Source organism: Callorhinus ursinus, unplaced genomic scaffold (genome assembly GCF_003265705.2).
Source record: "Callorhinus ursinus isolate GAN/ISIS: 27379988/994484 unplaced genomic scaffold, GSC_fseal_2.0 scaffold3, whole genome shotgun sequence".
NCBI lineage: Eukaryota > Metazoa > Chordata > Mammalia > Carnivora > Otariidae > Callorhinus > Callorhinus ursinus.
Window position 1 is genome coordinate 32143170 of NW_027397065.1, and position 21642 is coordinate 32164811.

The following is a 21642-nucleotide window of genomic DNA, read 5'->3' on the forward strand; positions in this document are numbered from 1 at the left end:
ATTTTTTCTTCATAGCATTTAGCACTGCCTGAAATTATATTCCATATTATTTCTCCCCCTCCTATCTGTTGTCCTTCTCCCCCACCAGAACCTAAGTTTCGTGAGAAAAGGGGTCCTGTCTTGTTCACTGTATGGTGAATATACCCATTTTCTAGAATAGTTCCTGAATAGGTATAGTAAGTTGGAATATGAAGGAATGGCTATCTTTAAACTTTGTTAGGATTATCTGGTGTAGTTGTAGTTGCTGCCCTAGCTAGAACTACTTTGGATTTTATTTTCTGTGAGTTCTTTGAATCCAAGTGTTCATGGGAATTGAAAGAGTATTTTGAGTAAAAATTGATTTTGCTTTGAAGACTAGCTTGTTGTATTTTGGTTTTGTTTAAAAAATACTTTTTTCTGGGGCGCCTGGGTGGCTCAGTCGATTAAGCGTCTGCGTTCGGCTCAGGTCATGATCCCAGGGTCCTGGAATCAAGCCCCACGTCGGGCTCCCGGCTCGGCGGGGAGCCTACTTCTCCCTCTCCTTCTGCCTACGTGTGCTCTCTCTATATATCTGTCAAATAAATAAATAAAATCTTTAAAAAAATACTCTTTTCTGATTATAAAAGTAATACATGCATATTGTAGAATGTTTGGATGAGAGTGGAAAGGAAAATGAGAAATAATCCTCAATTTAGGAAGTGCCATTCTTACTATTTTGGTATATTTTCTCTCAGTATTTAATCTGTGTATATGTATATGTAATTTCATATGCTTATTTTACTTTATACTCTGTACACTTAGGGTGATTGTGTTAATGTTTTCCTATTACTAAAAATTTCTCATGACATAATTTGAAATTACTATGTAATGTATTGGATGACTGTCACGTTATTTGTCATTTTTCTGGGTGTTTAGAATCTTCATTTTTAATTGTTTAAAAACTAATCACCATCTTTGTGCATAAATCTTTGCCTTCATTTTGAATGACTTAGAATTTATTTCTAGGAGGCATACTGTATATGTCTTGTTAAATTGTTTTCCAGAGAATTTGTATCTCATTGTACCCACACTAAGATTAAATTTTATTATTTTGAAAAAGTTTAACAAGCCTGTTGAGTAGTATATTCTAAATTCATGAGCCTCTTTACAAATGGTACTTCTCTCTGAGCAGTTTGAGTATATGCTGAGTCAGCTAAGGGATGATGGCCTACTAAAAGAAGATCTAATACTACTGAATATGCTTGGCCAAGGAAAAGAACTCCAGATACATTTTTTTCGTGCTTTATGACCTTTAATTATAAGTATAAAGTCTTCCAATCACGTCACCTAGGGACCATTTTACCCACTGCTCTGTTTGGCAGCCAGTCTCTTGTCTCTCTCTTCAGCGATGGTGAGGCGGATACCCTTTCCACGGGGAAGAGAAATCCACGGTTTGTTGCCTTTGCCAATAACAAAAATGTTGGAGAGTCGGGTGGCAAAGCTGTTGCCATTGGCATCTTTCACGTGAACCACATCAAACGAACCAGGATGTCTCTCTCTGTTGGTGATCACACCAATTCTTCCCAGGTTGGCACTCCCAGTCACCATACACAGATTACCAGTATCAAACTTGATGAAATCAGTAATCTTTCCAGTCTCCAAATCAGTCTGAATGGTGTCATTCACCTTGATGAGGGGATCAGGATAGCGGAAGGTGTGAGCATCATCAGTCACCAGGTGAGGGATTCCTTTTGTCCCCACAAAGATCTTTCTCACTTTGCACAATTTATACTTGGCCTCCTCAGGTGTAATCCGATGAACAGCAAAGCGACCCTTGGTGTCATAGATCAGATGGAAATTCTCCCCAGTCTTGTCAATGCTGATGACATCCATAAAACCAGCAGGGTAGGTTATATCAGTTCGGACCTTGCCATCAATCTTAATAAAACGCTGCATACAGATCTTCTTTACTTTATCTCCTGTTAGGGCATACTTAAGTCTGTTCCTTAGGAAAATGATGAGAGGGAGACATTCTCGCAGCTTATGGGGACCAGTAGATGGGCAAGGAGCAAACACACTGGTCAGTTTATCCAGCATCCAATGCTTTGGAGCTGCTACATGCTTCAGATGCTTCTTGGGACCATGAGCCATGGCTGCGCTAGGCACGAAAAGAGAACCACCTCCTTCCAGTACCCGAGAAAAGAGGGTCAGAGGCTGCGCGCCCCAGAGACATTTTCAAACACATAGCAGCTGTGCCAGCCTGTGCCTTCCTATTGAGTTGCCTGGGTGCTATCTATGATGGACTTCAAAACTGAGATCAGTCAGTTTGAATGAGATTATTCAGAAAATACTTAAGTATAGAATCACTTGTAAATCTTGTACATATTTACTTACTGCCTACTGTGTACCATGTACCGTGTACCGAACCAACTGCCATTTTTTGTAGATAGGTTGTACACAAAGACTCTTTACCCTAATATAAGGGAGGTTCTTTCTCCCCTCTCTTTCCTTTAGAAAACCAGGAGTCATTTATTGGAGTCCTTATAAGATCTCTTATATTACAGGATGCTTCCTAGTTATTTAATTTGTAATAAAAGGCAAATGTTTAATCCTCTCCCTTTAAGACAGCAGGATATGAAAACTTAAGGATTAAAGTATTGGTAGCAGAAGACACTATCACCTAATTAATTTCAAAGAAACGATTTTGCCAAAGGAAACATTGCCCCAGGGGATCTGGAAGAGTTCACAGGAAAGGGATGGATGGATGAACTACTAATTGTTGACTTTTAGTGAATGGTTGGGGAAGACATGAACCTCATTCAGTACTAGTTTGAGATGTTTATTGAGATCATCTGACAGTAGTGGTGAAAAGGAGCACAGAAGATTTCAGCACATTTTTTTCTGAGAGATAAGATCCCACAATTTGTTTTATTTTTATTTTTAAAATTCTTTAAACTAGGCTCCACACCCAACATGGGGCTTGAACTCATGACCCTGAGATTAAGAGTCACATGCTCTACCAGACCAAGCCAGCCAGGTGCCCCTGATCCCACAGTTTGAAGTGTTGGGTATTAATGCACACCAGCTGTTGAAAGATTTTGCTTTTCATTTATTTTGAGACAGTTTCAAGCTTAATTCTCAGTACAATGCAAAGAACTTTTTGTTTCTCAAACTATTTGAAAATAAAGCTGACTGAATGTTTTGTTGTGCTCTAATGTTTTAGTGTATGTTTCTTACAGAGGAGGTTGTTTTACATAATCCTAATAGGAGAATCAAATGAGTAAAATAACATTGACACATTACTGCCATCCAGTCTTCTAAGTTTCATCAGAGGTTCAATAATGTTTTTTGTTTTGTTTTGTTTTTTTCATAGCAAAGTATCCAGTTCAGAATGATGTGAAGTTGTCATACTTACTTAATTTCTTTCAATCTTGAATAGTTTCTCAGTCTTTGCTGGACTTTTCATGACCATGACACTTCTGAAGATTATAGATACTTTATTTTGCAGTATGTCTGTCAATTTGGGTTTGTCTCTTTCCTTATGATTAGAATTAGGTTATACATCTTTGAAAGGAATATCACAAAAGTGATGCTGTGTTCTTCTCATTGCATCTGATTATCAGGTGGTATATGATTTTGGTTTGCCTCACTAATGGTGATCATCTTGATTACTTCAGTATGGTGGTGTCTAGCAGCTTTCTTCACTGTAAAGTTATCCTTTTTGGAGAGGTGTTTTGAAACTATAAATGTGCCCTTTTCATTAGAATTTCAGTTTATTCATTTATTATATCAGTATAGATTTGTGGTTCCTATCTTATTCAGTAGTTATAATTTGTTATTATCATTATTTATTTTGATGGTCAGGCAGTTCAGTGTTTGGCTAGTGGATACCCTTTCAGCTTGGCTCCTATATTTGATCTGTTCTCATAATTCTTTAAACACTTCCTTACTTTCTGTTGCAACACAAATGTTCCAGGCTCATTTTGTATTTTCCTGTACTCAGTGCTGGGATGAGTCAATTCTCCAAGGAGCGTTGGTTACTTTTAGTGAAGAATGGTATTTAAATCTTGGGGTAGGTGTGCTTAGTGCTACTGGGATTGCTTTTAGGCCCTCTCAGCCAACCATGTTAGGTAATATATGTATAATTTTGTCTTCGTCTATAAAAAAAAATTCCCTCCTTTTCTATGTCTTAAAAACCATGAGTTCACAGTATCTCCGATTCTAGTCAAATCTCATAGATTTCATTCTAGCCTTATGTAAGGTAACGCTTTTCATTTTTACTTTTTTTTTTTTCTTTAAGTAGGCTCCATGCCCAGTGTGGGCCCCAGTGTGGGGCTTGAACTCACAACCCGAGATCAAGACCTGAGCTGAGATCAAGAGTCAGATGCTTAACCAATGGAACCACCCAGGCGCCCCTGATTTTTGTTTTTATAACTCCCTTTTTTAACAGCGAGAAACCTGGCTTCTATTTTCCACAATATATTTACTCAGTCAGTTCTAGAATGTATATTAGGTAGTTTTAGAATTGCTCACCTATATCACTGAAAAATAAATGTACTAATCATACTGAATATTTCTTCATAATTAAAAAATAAGTCTTTTGCTTGTGGCTATATTACTGAGTTTCAGGAGTCACTTGATTTCGTTTTTCCCCCATCATTAAGTGTGATTATATTGTTCATTTGAAGTATATTTATTTTTATTTCTTTCTGCTCTCCTAATCCTTGTCGATTGTATTTTTTAGTACATAAAGCATTTAATGTACCTAGTTGTAAGAGTCAAAGCAACACAAGCAGATACAGCCTTCCTTTCTGTCCTGTCCTCATTCTTCCCATTCTGTTTCCACTGGATAACCAGTTTCCTTCGTCTCTGGTTTATCCTTCCTGGGTTTTTTAGTGTACTAATGAACAGGTACACATAGGTATATTTTCTTCCGCTTATTTCTTCTACAAAAGGTGGCGCATAGAGAGGTACATAGCTACTCCTTTTCACTTTATTTTTTTTTCACCTACAACTGTACCTTGAAAATTATTCTGTATCAGTCTATAGAGGCCTTATTTATTCTTGCCTCAGGATGCCGAGTATTCCGTTGTGTTGTTAGGCCATAGTTTATTCAACCAGTATCTTATCTATGAGCATGTAGGTTGTTTCCACTTTTTTTGAAATTATAAACAGTGCTCCACTGAATAACCTGTGCATATGTATTTTCATAATGTTATTTAATTGACAATGCATCTTCAGGGCTAATTCCTAGAAGTGGGATTGCGGGATCAAATGTAATTACAGATGTAATTTTGTTAAATATTGCCAAATTATCCTCCAAAAGGGTTGTACACGTTTGCTTTCCTGCCAGACATATATGAGAATGCCTGTTTTCTCACTGGTTCACTGACAGAATATTTGCCAGTGTTAGGTGAGAAATACGTAGCTTTGATTTGCATCTCTTAAGAGTAAGTCCGAACATCTTTTCTTATTTAAGGGTCATTTTTATACCTTTCCCCATTTCCTATTGGGATTTTGGTAATTTTTACCCCTCAATCTAAAAGAAATTTTTAGGCATATAAGTCCTTTCATCTGTGACATATGATGTAATATTTTTTCCATCTTTTCATTTTCCTTTGGATTTTATAGTGTTAAAAATATTGCTGTGCAAAAGTTAAAAATTTTTATCTAGCCAAATTTTCCTATTTTTCCTTTTATTGCATCTGGATTTTGACTCATATTTAAATCACCTTACCGTACATCCAGATTTTAAAGAAATTCACACATATCTTTTTCCAGTACTTATGGTCTCTTTAAGTTTAAATTTTTGATCTATTTGGAGTCTATTCATGTATAATCTATTAAGTATGGCTCTAATTTTATCTTTTTCCAAATGGTTAACAAGTTGTCCCGGCGCTTCTTGTTAAAAAGATCCAGCAATTACACTTCGGGGAATATAAGGTATGGAAAACACAAATTCAAAAAGGTATCTGCACCCCCCAGGCCCAGTTGATAACAGCATTATTTACAGTAGCCAAGACATGGAACAACTTAAGTGTTCATTCGTGGATGAATGCATGTAGAAGTTGTGTTATATATACACAGTGGAATATTATTCAGCTATAAAAAATGAGGAAGTCCTATTATTTGTGACATATCATGGATGGACTTTGAAAGAAAATTATGCTGAGTGAAATGTCAGACAGAGAAAGACAAATACTGTATAATTTCACTTGTATGAGAATCTTAAAAAGCAAACAAACAAACCTCTCCAGACTCACAGAGAAAGAGATCAGACTTGTGGTTACCAAAGGTGGGGGATGGAAGGTGGGGGAATTGGAAGAAGATGGTCAAAAGGTAGAAACCATTAGGAATGTAAGGTGCAACACGATGACTGTAGCTAACACTGCTGTACAATATAGAAGAAAATTGTTAAGAGAGTAAATTTTAAGAGTTCTCATCACAAGGAGAAAAAGAATTTCCCCTTTATTCTTCTTTCTTTTTATTGTATCTGTATGAGAAAATGGATTTTAGCTGTTGGTGGTAATCATTTCACAGTACATGTAAATGAAACCATCTTGCTGTATGCCTTAAGTTTATACAGTGATGTTTGTCAATTATTTCTCAATAACTCTCAGAAACGCCAAAAAAAACAAAAACCACCCTTCATCATTGGGGTTTAACATTCCTTCAGTGATTGGTAACATATAACATGCCGTTCTTTAACAGTGCATACAATGATAAGACTAGTTTGTGTTTTTTTTAAAGATTTTGTTTATTTGTCTCAGAGAGAGAAAGAGAGTGAGCACAAGCAGAGGGAGAAGCAGGCCCTCCCACTGAGCAGGGGGCTTGATGGGGACATGATCCCAGGACCCTGGGATCATGACCTGAGCCAAAGGCAGACGCTTAAGTGACTGAGCCACATAGGCACCCCAGGATTATTTATATTTAAAATATGTATGGTTTCATCTGTGGAACTAAATTAGAGGCAGTATGGAACATTTAATGAAACTTATTTGTAAAGCCTGTTGTTGGTCCTGGCTTTGTTTTAAGTGTCTGTATAGAATAAATAAAGAATAAAAAAATAAGTTAGTGATGTGAGATGCCACTTTTATCATGTACTGAATGTCCATTATGTACTTGGGTCTATTTCTGGACATTGTGTTCTGTTAGACCAGGATTTGGCACACTATGGCTGGCTGGCCAAACTCAGCCTTGTTTTTGTAAATAACGTTATTTTGGAGCACAGCCATACTCATTCATTTACATAGTGTATATGGCTGCTTTTGTGCTATACCAGAAGAGTTGAGTGGTTGTGACAGAGACTGTGAGGCTTGCAAAGCTTAAAATATTTACCTTTTGACCCTTTACAGAAAAAGCTTTCTGACCCTGCACTGAGGTGATTGTGTATACCTATCCCATAAAAGTACCTTATTTTTATTTTTATTTTTTTAAAATTTTTTTATTGTTATGTTAATCACCATATATTACATCATTAGTTTTTGGTGCAGTGTTCCATGATTCATTGTTTGCTCATAACACCCAGTGCTCCCTGCAGAACGTGCCCTCCTCAATACCCATCACCAGGCTAACCCATCCCCCTACCCCCTCCCCTCTAGAACCCTCAGTTTGTTTTTCAGAGTCCATCATCTCTCATGATTCGTCTCCCCCTCTGACATACTCCCCTTTTCTTCCTCTCCTGTTATCTTCTTCTTTTTCTTTTTTCTTAAAATATGTTGCGTTATTTGTTTCAGAGGTACAGATCTGTGATTCAACAGTCTTGCACAATTCACAGCGCTCACCGTAACACATACCCTCCCCAGTGTCTATCACTCAGCCACCCCATCCCTCCCACCCCAAACCACTCCAATAACACTCAGTTTGTTTCCTGAGATTAAGAATTCCTCATATCAGTGAGGTCATGTGATACATGTCTTTCTCTGATTGACTTATTTCACTCAGCATAACACCCTCCAGTTCCATCCACGTTGTTGCAAATGGCAAGATCTCATTCCTTTGGATGGCTGCATAATATTCCATTGTGTATATATACCACATCTTCTTTATCCATTCATCTGTCGATGGGCATCTTGGCTCTTTCCACAGTTTGGCTATTGTGGACATTGCTGCTATAAACATTGGGGTACACGTACCCCTTCGGGTCCCTACATTTGTATCTGTGGTAAATACCCAGTAGTGCAATTGCTGGATCGAACGGTAGCTCTAATTTCAACTGTTTGAGGAACCTCCATACTGTTTTCCAGAGTGGTTGCACCAGCTTGCATTCCCACCAACAGTGTAGGAGGGTTCCCCTTAATTAGAATGACTTATGGTAGTGGGTTTTAGTGCCTGGTAGGGCTGACCTCCCCCACCCCCTTGTAGCTTTTCTTTTGCCATGTTTTTTTTTCCTAAGTATTCTTATAAGTTTGTTTTCCCGTATGAACTTGAGTATCAACTTGCCTGCGTTTCCATAAGAAGCTTTTTATGTGATTGTTGGGCACGTGTCAAACATATAAATTGGGTGAACTGCATTCTTTGTAGTGTTGAATTGTCTTATCTAAGAATGAGTTATGAAGACTGGAATAGAGAAAATTCCAAGGAACTGGTCCACAAAAATGCAGCAGACCAGCTGATTTCAAGGGGGAATTCTATTAAATCTTCAAAGGACATTATAGGCCAGAAGCTTCATGGATTGTTTTGTAGCATTGATTTTGAAGGAAAATGAATTATTTTTATGGGAATCATTTTTAGTTTTTTTCTTTTGATCAGAGACTATTGTTAGTTGATTTTTCTCCTTTATGGAATTTACTATTTATTTGTGATCTAAAATATCAGTTTTCATAAATTTTTCATGTGTGCTTGAAAAATAGGTTTAGTCTCTATTAACAGAGTGTAAAGTTTGATATCTCTAAGATTTGCCTACCTTCTTGGTTGTATTTATTCTTCTGAACTTTGTTTTTTGTCTTCCTGATCTGACTTGGACTGGGAGTAGTATGTGTTCATGTATTTTTAATCTATGTCTCTTTGCATATCTTCTACTTTCCTTTCATGATTTTTTTTTCTTTTAATTTTGAAACTTTTTAAAAGATTTATTTATTTATTTTAGAGAGAGGGAGGGAGAGAGAGAAGGAGAGTGAGAGAGCTGGAGCAAGGGGAGGGGCAGAGGGAGAGGGAGAGTATCTCAAGCAGACTCCCCACTGAGCATGGAGCATGATGCGGGGCTTGATCTCACCACCTTGAGATCATGACCTAAGCTGAAATCAAGAGACACCTAACTGACTCAGCCACCCACATGCCCTTTCTTCTTTGTTTCTGAGTCATCTCTTGGTTACTGAAGAAGGGCTCATGGGTACAGAATTCTCTGTAACTTGTTTAAAACTGTTTTTCGATTGCCTTTGGATAGAACGTCTTTGCTTTATGTACACTTTATTTTCTACAGTGTTTTGAAAATGCTGCTCCACTGATGCCTTGCTTGGTATGCCTTTTTTTTTTTTAATATTTTATTTATTTATTTGACACACAGGGAGCACAAGTAGGCAGAGCAGCAGACAGAGGGAGAGGGAGAATCGGGCTCTCTGCTCAGGGGGCTCAATCCCAGGACACTGAGATCATGAGCTGAGGCGAAGGCAGCCGCTTAACCAATTGAACCACCCAGTTGCCCCTGGTATGCCGTTTTTAAGAAGTTTGATGCTAGTCCAGTACTCTTTCTCCTGTAAGGTTTTTTTTTTTTTTGAATTAAAATTATTTGGACTGGAAACTGAGAAATTTCCTCTTTATCTTCAAAATCTAATAATTTCTGTAAGATACTTCTAAGAATTTAATTCTGTGGACCAATTTTTTGTAGTACCTGGCCACCTTTTAAACATGCAGTCAGGTTTCTTTTTATTTCTGGAAAGTTTCTGTGAGTTATAGTTGTTTCTTTCTTTTTTTTTTTTTTTTGACAGTTTTGTTGGTGTAATTCACATATCCTACAATATGCCCATTTGAAGTATATGATTCATCAATATTTAGTATGTTTACAGAGTTGTGCAACCATCACCACAATCAGCTTAGAACATTTCATCACCCCAAAAGGAAACCCTTTTAGCTGTCACTCTCCATTTTTCTTCACTCACTTAACCCTAGAACTTGATCCTAAAACTTGAATCCATAAAACTTGGATTATAGTTTTAAATGTTACTCTGTTTCATTTTTTTGTGTCTGTGTGTGTATATGTGCATATAAACTCCAATTATACATGAGATGGATCTTCTTTGTCTCTCATTTCAACTACTTTCTGTCCCATTTTGCTTCTTTTTCTTATTTCCATTCACTTAGGTTATTTCCCTGCTTTTCTTCAGTGACACTGCATTTTTCATTTGAATTTATCACTTTTGGGCATTGTAATTTACTTTCATTTCTGTTACAGTTTTGTTTCTCTTTCTTTGCTGAGTGAAATCTTGTTTCATTTCTTCCTGCTTTTGGTTAATTTCTGTTTTGTTTTTGAACTTCTGATTTAAGACATTTAAAACATAACATCAAAAGCTTGTTTGAGCAAAATTTAGTTCACTTTGGAGTAACTCTTTCCAGTTAGGTTCCCTAAGAGCAGTAGGCATACCTGGTATATAATAAATTCACTTCTGTTATATGTAATAATATGATAGTTATCTATGTATTGTCCTTCAGAAAATTAAATTGAAATCTCTCTCGTTGGGGTTTAATTATCTTGCTGAACCCCAGTTAAGAAAGGCTGATTTGTGGTGTTTTAGTTTTCTTCTGCTCTCCCCCTACTCTCTCTGTCCTTTTATGTGTGGGTTGTTTTTTGTTTGTTTGTTTTGGTTTTTGTATAGCTGAAGATTGCTCATGTTGCTACATTTCTTGGGGCAGGGCTGGTAGTTTGAGGTTAAATTTACAAAATTCTTAGTTTAAGAACATCCTTTGTCAGTTTAACAAAGTGTAGTTTATTTGGAAGGTTTTTTGGGGGGATAGGTAGGGAGTAGGAGATTTTGTTGGGGGGAAGCTCTGCATCCTTGAATGTTTTAAAATTCTTTAATATTACAGGATCTTAAAATCCCTCCCCTGGCATTTCTTTTTCCTTTAGTCATATAGTTTCCAAAAGATGCCAGCCTTTTCTCCCCTTTTTAAAAAGATAAATAAAGTTTATTTTTTAATGCAGTTTTAGGTTCATAGCAAAATTGAGTGGAAAGTATAGAGGGTTCCCATACATTTTCTGCCTTCACACATACACAACCTATCCAGTATTGACAGTGGTACTTTTACTACAATCTATGAACCTACATCCTCATCCAGACTTCATAGTTTACATTGGTGTTCACTCGATGGGTTTTGACAGATGTATAATGATACATAGTCACTATTACAGTACCATATGGAATTGTTTTGCTGCCCTCAAAATCTTGCTCTGCCTATTCATCCCTCCTTTCCTCTAACCCCTGCCAACCACTAATCTTTTTACTGTCTCCATAACTTTACCTTTTCCAGAATGCCATATAGTTGGAATCATATAGTATGTATAACCTTTTCGCATTGGCTTCTTTCACATAGTAATATGCATTTAAGGTCCCTTTGTGTTTTTTCATGGCTTTATAACTTACTTCTGTTTAGTGCTGAATAGTATTCCACTGTTTGGATGTACACAGTTTATCCACCTACTGAGGGACATCTTGATTGCTTCCAAGTTTTGGCAATTATGAATAAAGCTGCTATACACATCTGTGTGCAGGTTTTTTTGTGGACATAAGTTTTCAGCTCCTTTGGGTAAATACTATGGAATGAATGCGATTGTGCGATCATGTGGTAAGAGTATGTTTAGTTTTGAAACTACCCAACTGTCTTCCTTTTTTTTTTTTTAAGATTTTATTTATTTATTTGACAGAGACACAGCAAGAGAGGGGACACAAGCAGGGGGAGTGGGAGAGGGCAGAGCAGGGAGCCCAATGTGAGACTTGATCCTAGGATCCTGGGATCATGACCTGAGCTGAAGGCAGATGCTTAACCACTGAGCCACCCAGGTGCCCCTACCTAACTGTCTTCCTAAGTGGCTATACCATTTTGCATTCTCAGCACCAGTGAATGAAAAATTTCTGTTGCTCTACATACTCATCAGCATTTAGTGTTGTTCATGTTTTAGATTTTGGCCATTCTAATAGGTGTATTGTGGTATCTTGTTTTAATTTGCCATTTCCTAATGACATACGATGTTGAACATCTTTTTCATTTACTTACTGCCATTTTCTGCTCATGTCTTTTGCCCATTTTTAAAATTGGGTTGTTTTCTTGTTTTTTTCAGGGTTCTTTATGTATTTTAACTAACAGTTCTTTATCAGATGTATCTTTTGTGAATATTTTCTCCTAGTCCGTGGCTTCTCTTTTCTTGACAATGTCTTTCACAGAGAAGTTTTTAATTTTAATGAAGTCCCGCTTATCAGTTATTTTTTTCATGGGTTATGCCTTTGGTATTGTATCTAAAAAGTCATCACCATACCCAAGATCATAGATTTACTCCTACATTATTCCAGTCCTGTTGGTTGAAAAGACTCTTTGCTCCATTGTATTGTCTTTAGTCCTTTGCCAGATACCAGCAGATTATATTGGTCTGTTTCTGGGCTCTGTATTGTCTCATTGATCTGTTTGTGTATTCTTTCACAGTACCACATCATCTTGATTGCTGCTGTAGTTTTATAATAATTCTTGAGGTTGGAAAGTGTCAGTCTTCTGGTTTACTCTTCTCCTTTAGTATTGTGTTAACTGTTGTAGATCTTTTACCTCTTCATATAAACTTGAGAATTAGTTTGTTGATATCCATAAAATAACTTGTTGGGATTTTGATTGGGATTGTATTGAATCTTTAGATCAAGTAGGGAAGAATTGACACCGTGACAGTATTGAATGTTCCTATCCATGAACATGGAATATCTCTCCAATTATAGTTCTTTGCTAATCTTTCATCAGAGTTTTACACTTTTTCTCATATAGGTCTTATACATATTTTGGTAACTTTATACCTAGATATTTAATTTTTGGAGATCCTAATGTAAATAGTAATGTATTCTTAATTTTAAATTCCACTTGTTCATTGCTGGTGTATATGAATGCAAATGACTTTTGTATATTAACTCTGTGTTCTGCAACCTTGTTGTAATTGTGTATCAATTCCAGAAGTTCTTTTTGGTCAGGTTTTGTTTGTTTTTTTGTTTACATAGATGGTCATGTCATCTGAAATCAAAGACAGTTGCATTTCTTTTTTCCCCGTTGTATACCTTTTATTTCCTTTTTGTCTTTCTGTATTATCTAGGACTTCCACTACCACGTTGAAAAACAGTAATGAGAGGGGACATTCTTGAATTGTTCCTCATCTTAGCATAAAAACTCCCAAGTCTTTTACCATTAAGTATGATGTTAGGTTTAGGTTTTTTTGTAGATTTTTTTTATCAAGTTGAAGAGCTTCCCTCTGTTCACCTTTTACACTTTTTTTTTGCAGTTCTCATCCTTTTTTTAAAGTCCCTTATCTGTAATCAACTCTGATTGATCAGAACTCTTTCTCAGAATTTTCATACTTAATGTGCTTTTATGTCCATCTCCATCTTCAGTCTGTTTCTTGTTTCTCTCTTTTTCTTTTTTGTACATTTTATCCTGAACTACTCTTACTCTTCAGGAAGGTTTATGGCAGGAATATATTGGTGTCCCAGAATCTATTTATTTTTTTACTTATGTTCTCTTCCTTTTGGTTATGCTGAGGGCTTGAGTTTTATGCAGTTTCATTTGCCCTTTTAATTCTTTGTATCCTATGACTTTGCTACCATCACATATTTAACTTGTTTTGTGGGTTTTCTAGGATTTTCTGTGTAGACAGTCATGCCATCTGGATCTTTTCTGACATTTGTGCTTTTATTTTTGATTGCATTATTGTACTGGCTATAACTAGTGAAATTTGTATGAAATACAAGTATGAGAATAGACAGTCTACTTTCGTTCTTGAGTACAAGGGGAAGTTTTCCATTTGACCATTAAATATGACATTAGCTATAGATGGGGGGGTGCACATGCATATGCATATATACATTCTTTATCACATTGAGAAAGTTACCAGAGAGTTTTTAATCATAAGAGGGTTTTGAATTTTGTTATATGCCCTAAATACTTGTATTGAAATCATCATATAACTTACCATCTTATCCTGTTAATGTGGTGTATTATATTGAGTTTTTGAATATTCAGCCAGTCTTTAATTCTGGGAAAGCCCCAACTGATCATGATATATTAGCCTTTTTATATAATCTTGGATTTGATTTGCTAATATTTTGTTGAGGGTTTTTGCTCCTTTGTACCTGAAGGCAATAATGTCTTTTCTCAGGTGGTAGCATTAAGCTTATCCTAATAAAATGAATCACCCTCTCTGTTTTTAAAAAGAATATGAAAGATTGCTGTTATTTCTTCCTTAAATGTTTGATAGTATTTACTAATCAGGCTGTTTGGGCCTTGAGTTTGCTTTGTGGGTAAGTTTTTGTTTTTGATTTGCACTTAAAATTTTTTAGAAGTTAACTTTTTTGATGTATACCTTATAATAAAATTCATCAATTTTAAGTTTGCAGTTCATTTAGGTTTGACAAATGAATACAGAAGAACATTCACAGCAATCATGTTTGTCTGTTTTTTTCTTGCGTTGTGTTTGAGAGATTTTAGTATCAAGGTAAGCTGGCCTCAATATGAGTTGGGCATGTTTCTGCCTCATCTACTCTCTAGAAGTTTCTATAGAATTGATATTACTTCTTTCATAAGTACTAAATAAAATTCACCAGTGAAGCCAATTTCTTTAATAGATATGGGGTTTCTGAGGTTATCTATTTCTTGTTGGTATTCTTGTATCTTTTAAGGAATTTGTCCCTTTCATTTGAGTTGTGGAGTAAATCAGTGTAAATTTACAATATTTCCTTATTTCCTTTAATGTCTACAGGATCTGTATTTATGTTCCTGCTTTTGATATCTGAGACTGGAAATTTGTTTCTTACCTATTTTTTTCCTTATCAGTCTGGCTAGAGGTTTATCAATTTTATTAATTGTTTCAAAGATTTGGCTTTGGTTTCATGGATTTTTCATTATTGTCTTTCTCTTTTCTATTACATTAATTTTGGATCTCATCTTTATTATCTCCTTCCTGTTGCTTATTTTGGGTTTAATTTGCTAATTTCCTTGTTTTTTAAAATGGAAGCTTGGATTATTGCTTTGAAGATGCATTTAATGCTGTAAGTTTCTCTCTAATTACCACTTTAGTAATACCCCGTAGTATTTAATATGTTGTTTTCACTTTCATTCAGTTCACAATATTTTCTTTTTTTTTTTTTTAAGATTTTATTTATTCATTTATTTGACAGAGAGAGACACAGTGAGAGCAGGAACACAAGCAGGGGGAGTGGGAGAGGGAGAAGCAGGCTTCCCGCTGAGCAGGGAGCCTGATGTGAGGCTCCCTGATCCGAAAGCAGACGCTTAACAACTGAGCCACCCAGGCGTCCCAGTTCACAATATTTGCTAATTTTCCTTGTGATTTCTTTTTTGATCCACATGTTATTTAGTGATTCATTGTTTGATTTCCAAACTTTGGGGGATTTTCTATTAGATTAATTTTAGATAAATTCTGTCATCCTAGAGCATACTTTATATGATTTCAGTCCTTTAAAATTTATTGAAACCTGTTTTATGGCCCAGCGTAACATTTATCTTGGTGAATGTTTGTTGTGTACTTGGAAAGAATGTGTTCTCTTGTTGGGTAGAGTGTTCTATAAATGTCAGTTAGGTTAAGTTGGCTGATAGTGTTATTCAAGTCCTCCATATCTTTACTCTTTTCTGTCTGCTTGTTCTATGTATAACTAAGAGAGGAGTGTTGAAGTGTCCAAATATAAATTTGGGTTTGTCTGTTTCTCCTTTGAGTTGTGTCTGTTTTTTTTTCCTCAGATGTATTTTGGAGCTCTGTTAGACAAGGGCAAATATATTTAGGATTGTTACTCTTTTGATAAATTGACCCCTTTATCATTATGAGATACCTTACTTGATCTCTGATAACATTCTTAGCTCTAAAATCTCCTTTGTCTACTATTAATACAGATTTTCTTTGATTTTTAGATTTCCTTTGATTAGTCATTTACAGTATATATTTTTTCCTGTCCTTTTACTTTTTTTTTTTTTTTTACCGTCCAAAGTATTTGTTAGTTGTTTATTTATTAAGACAAACTATTCCATAACCCAATATTTGTGTTTCATAGTTCAGGAACACAGGTCAGTGACAAACTTCAGTGGAACTCAACCCAAAGAAATTCTTTACATTCAAAATCACTTTGCACTCTGAAAGATACCAGCCTTCTTCATCTCCTCGAAATCTTCCATGGAATCATAATTTCTGTAGAAATCTGCATATGCCTTCTTTCTTGGTGCAGCCACAGCAAACTTATAGAAAGCTGCAACCCCCAGGGATACAGCGAACGCTCTAACAATATGAAATCACAGGCGCTTGGCCAGAAGGCCTCGCGTCTGAGGTTTCATCAAAGCCCTGGAGGTCATGGTGGTTATTCTCCTCAACACCAACCTCAAGTCTGACGTCCTTCCCAGCTGATACAGAGACGGACCTGTCCTTTTATTCTTAACCAGTGTGTCTTTGTGTTAAAAGTGGGTTTCTTTTAGGTAGCATATAGTTATCCAGTTTCACAGTTTCTCCTTTTTATTTTGGAGAATTTTGACTACCTATATTTAATTAATTACTAATATGTTTGGTTTTAAATATTCCATCTTACTGCTTTTTATTTGTCCCATCTGCTCTTTGTTTCCTTTTTACTCTTTTTCTACCTTTTTTGGGATTCATTGAGTTTTTCAGTGAATCCATTTTCATCTTTACTGTTGGCTTATTAGACTTCATTTGCTTAATTTATTTTTTCATGGTTTGTTGTAGGGTTTACAGTGTGTGTCTTGAACTTGTCATAGCCTGTCTTAAAATAATAAGATACTGCTTCATGTATATGGAAAGACAGACCTTAAATCTGTAGACTTGTGCTTCCCTCCTCCCATCCTTGGTGCTATTGTTGTCTCACATTTTATTTTTACAAAGGCTATGATACATTGTTACTGTTTTTGCTTTAATCACTCACATGTATGTGTGTATATAATATTACTTCAGAAGCTGTTTATTGGTTTTTAAAAAAATTTTATGTGATAAAATACATATAACATAAAATTTACCATATTAATCATTTTTGAGTATACAGTGCAGTAGTGTTAAGCATATTCACGTAGTTGTACAACCAGTCTTGAGGACTTTTTTGTATCCACTAAACAACTCCTCATTTCCCCTAGAGGGAGAAGGAACAACCATTCTACTTTCTGTTTCTATGAATTTGAATACTCAGAGACTTCACGTAAGTGGAATTGTAAAGTATTTGTCTTTTTGTGACTGACTTATTTCACTTAGAGTAATGTGCTCAAGGTTCATCTGTGTTTTAGCATGTACAAGAATTTCCTTCCTTTTTAGGACTGAATAATACGCCATTTCATGTTTATATCGTATTTAGCAGTTGTTCCTTCAGTGGACACTTGAGTTACTTTCACTTTTTGGCTATTGTGAATAATGCTGCCATATGAACATGAATGTACAAATATCTCCTTGATATTTTGAAATTCTTTTAATTCTTTTGGTAGTATACCCCAAAGTGGTCTTGCTTACTCATATGGTAATTCTATTTTTGATTTGTTGAAGAAGCACCATTTAGTTTTCCATAGCCACTACACCATTTTACATTCCCACTAGCAATGTACAAGGATTCCAATTTCTTTACATCCTTGTTATTTTTTGTTGTTAGGATAGTAGTCATTCTGATAGGTGTGAGGTGATATCTCATTGGTTTTGATTTTCATTTTCCTAATAATGAGTGATGCTGATGAGTATCTCATAGTCTTTTTGGCCATTAGTATATCTTCTTGGAGAAGTGTCTATTGAGGTCCTTTGCCCATTTTGAATCAGGTTGTTCATTCTTTTAAGTTTTAGGGATTTTTTTTAATACATTCTGGATTTTAATCCCTTATCGGTTATGTGACTTGCAAATATTTTCTCCCATTTCACAGGTTGCCTTTTCACCCTGTTGATTATACTTTTTGATGCACAGGAGTTTTTAAATTTGATGTAGTTTAATTTATCTATTTTTACTTTTGTTGCCTATGCTTTTGGGATCGTATCTAAGAAATCACTGCCAACTGGAGGGTCACGAAGCTTTTCCTTTATGTTTTTTTTCTAAGGACTTCACAGTTCTAGCTCTTATGTTCAGGTCTTTGCTCCATTTTGAGTTGATTTTTATAATGTGTATGGTAAGGGTCCAACTTCATTCTTTTGCATGTGGATATCCATTTTTCCCAACACCATTTGTGGAGAAGATTGTCCTTTGAATGATTTTGGCACCCTTGTCAAAAATCATTTGACCATATATGTGAGGGTTTATTTCTGGGCTTCCTATTCCATTGGTCTGTCCATATGCCAGCACTACATTGTTTTGATTACTATAGCTGTGTAGGAAATGTTGAAATCAGGAAGGGTGAACCCTCCAATGTTGTTGTTTTTCAAAATTGTTTTCGCTATTTGGGGGCCCTTGAGATTTCACATGAATTTTAGGAAGGGTTTTTTTGTGTTGTTTTTTTACAAAAAATGCTGTTGGGATTTTGATGGGGATTACCATGAATCTGTAGATTGGTCTGGGTAGTATTGACATATTAACAGTAGAAGTCTTGCGGTCCATGAGCACAGGATAGCTTTCCATTTTATTTGTGGCTTGTTTAAAATTTCACTCAGCAGAATTTTATACTTCTCAGGTAGTCAGTCATATTTAAAAAATTATAACACGGGGAAAATTATTTTATATATACCCTAACTTTTACCATTTTTCTCTTCATTAATCTGCATTCCTTCATTAGATCTAAGTTTACTTCTGGTTTTATTTTTCTTTTGTCTGAGGAACTTTAACATTTCTTATAGTAGAGGTCTGAGAACTTGCCAAATGCAGAGTCCTGGGAGCCAAGTGAATGAAGTATATCAAGAAGGAGGAAATGCTCAATCTTACTAATAGGTCCAGAAATGTGAGCAGTAAGAATTGGCTATTGGAGTTAATAACTTGTAATATGATGTCTGTTTTAATGAAAAGAAATGATTAGACAGAGAATGAAACTCCGTTCAGACATCCATTGACTAAATGCACATTCTCATGGATCCAGCAATTCTAGGAATTTGATCAGAAGAGGTAATGACTTAAGGTAGGCATGAAGGTTTCTTTGCAGTGGTGTATAAAGTAATAAAAAGTTTGATATCCATTGCTTCCTGTGTTGAGTAAGTAAATAATGAGATGAAGCAAGCTGGTAAAACCATTAAAAATGAAAATGTGGGTCGTCAGTAACCTAACATATGCATGACACATGGAAAAAGCAGTGATTCAAGGGAATGTTTCAAACAATTTTTACACATGTAGTTTTCAGTCTGTGTACCAAAACGCAAATGTTGTTTGTCTTTGGGCAGTACTTTGGTTGATTTTTTATTTTTTAATATGACTTGGATATTTTCTTTTGTGAAGTCCCTATACAAACGTGTTACCCATTTTTTGGTTGGGTGTATGTGTGTGTGTTTTCCTTATTGATTTGAAGTGTTGTTTTTGTTTTTTTCTCCTTAATATTCCAGATGTATTATCAATCTCTCAGTCTGTGGATTGCCTTTTTTTTCTTTTAAATTTAATTCTTTAAAAAAATTGAGAGGTATTTTACATATCATTAAATGTAGCTATTTCAGTAGTATGTAGTTCAGTGTTGCACCATCAGCATAAATCAGTTTTAGAACATTTTAATCACCTTTTCAATCTCTTAATCTTTCAGTGAGCAGAAACTATTTTAATAGAATTCATCATATTTTTCTTTCTGGTTAGTAGTTACGTCCTGTTTAAGAAAGCTTGCCTATTCCAAGATTATGTTCTATGGTTTCTTCTAAAAGGGAAGAATTACTATTTTACCGTTACATTCAGATCTGCAGTCTATCTAGAACGGATTTTTTTCCCCGCTTGGTGAGAGAGAAGGGCCTTGGTTTTCATTCAGGTTGAGTCATAATGTGGGATCCGAGTTTGGATGCTATTTTGTTCTGTTGATCAGTTTGTCTACCTTTGTCTCTACATAGCACTATTCTAGTTACTATAGCTCTATAATAGATCTTGATATCTCATAGTGTAAATTCTCCAGCTTAGTCCTTCCAGGTTGCCTTGTTTTTTTACATTTCCATCTGAATTTTAAAATTAGCTCAATTTTTGGGAGAGGGGAAAATGCCTGCTGGCATTTTGACTGGCATTGTGTTGAATTCATCATCTCTTACTCTTTCACGTTTTTGGTGGGTTTAGTTTTCTTTAAACAGTATAATCTCTAATTGGTGCTCAATAAGTGGTAGCTACTCTTCTTACAAATGTAATTCATTGCTTTGTAATTTCTTCGGGTAGGTTTTATGTTTGAATCTTATATTAGTCTGCCAAGTTATATTTAAACACAATAATATAAGAAGTGATTGTGATGCAGTATGGTATTTCTCTAGCTTTGGCTGACATCACTGATAGATGCTTTTATTTTTTTTAAATGATTAATAATGGAAGCAAAAAAGTAAAAATGTTTTTCTGATTTATATCCCCCCCCCCCCACTGAGCAGTGATATGTTGTAGGTGCTTTGCACATGTTATTTCTCTGTTCCTACAACATAGACAGTGTTATCCCTGCACTATACAAGAGGAAACTGAATCCAAGAGAGAGAAGTCAAGTAACTTACAGGAAATCAAATAGTTTGTCATTGTCAGAGCGCGGGAGTTTGCAGTGGGGGCACTGGGTCTCTACAGGCCTGCTCTTTACACTTCAGCTGACTGACTCCCTCTGTGGTGCCATGACTCCGTGTCTTTTGAGCATTCTTCTACTAACTTCTTTGAAAGCACCTTGTTTTTCTGGCTTCCTTTAGTGAATATGAAACATTTTACAAGTTTTACTTTTGTAGTTCCCTTCGAAGTGTTAGTAAGCACCAGGAAGCATGGAAGTGCACATTTTGCCACTCCCCTGTTTGCTTTCTCAGGGAGACTCCAGCAGACTTTTATCCATCCTTCTGTTGGACCTTTTTAAACAGTCAAATAATTAATGATGTGTTCTTCTTTTATATAGGTAAATGAATACTTGATAAAGATGACTGCTTTTCTGAAAATAGATTTTTGTTTCTTAACCACTTTTTTGAGGGCCAGAAATTGTGTTGCATGGTTTTTTTCCCCCCACATCTTGAATCCTTGCTCATTGTAGACAATTTGGAAAATATGGGAAAGGAGTAAGCAGAAACAAAATCCTATATTTGTCATTACGATTCATAGGAAGATTATAATAACTTTAGCTAAGATTCATGTCAACAAATATTTATTATACTTCTGTACTTCAGTAGTGTGTGAGGAATTATCCTAAGTGGTTAAAAATACAGAATGAATAACACAGCCAAGCATTTCTGCCCTTCGGAGGTTAAATTTGACTAAGGGAGCTCTTATAAGTGCCAGGATTCTCTTAAATTTTCTCACTCCCTCATCAGGGAGGCCTGTTTCCACTTCAGTTTTCTGGATGAGGAAGCAGGCATAGAGAGGTCGAATGATATGCAGCAGGATCTGACTCCTGCCTTAACTTTCAGGA

At 35.7% G+C, this 21642-nt stretch overlaps 2 protein-coding genes across 9 annotated transcripts in view; one reads left to right on the top strand and one right to left on the bottom strand.

The window, feature by feature from the left end:
- Positions 1-21642, top strand: part of FBXW11 (F-box and WD repeat domain containing 11) — a 122877-nt gene that overhangs the window by 47654 nt on the left and 53581 nt on the right. The gene's annotated exons all lie outside the window — the stretch shown is intronic.
- On the bottom strand, positions 1288-2130 carry LOC112820075 (small ribosomal subunit protein eS4, X isoform-like). The gene has a single exon (XM_025867041.2). It carries the CDS (start codon positions 2107-2109, stop codon positions 1318-1320), a length of 792 nt encoding a protein of 263 aa, XP_025722826.1. The 5' UTR covers positions 2110-2130; the 3' UTR covers positions 1288-1317.

What these genes read in the sequence shown, in the direction of transcription:
- LOC112820075 (XM_025867041.2), bottom strand. Translation starts at nt 2,109, where the DNA reads ATGGCTCATGGTCCCAAGAAGCATCTGAAGCATGTAGCAGCTCCAAAG.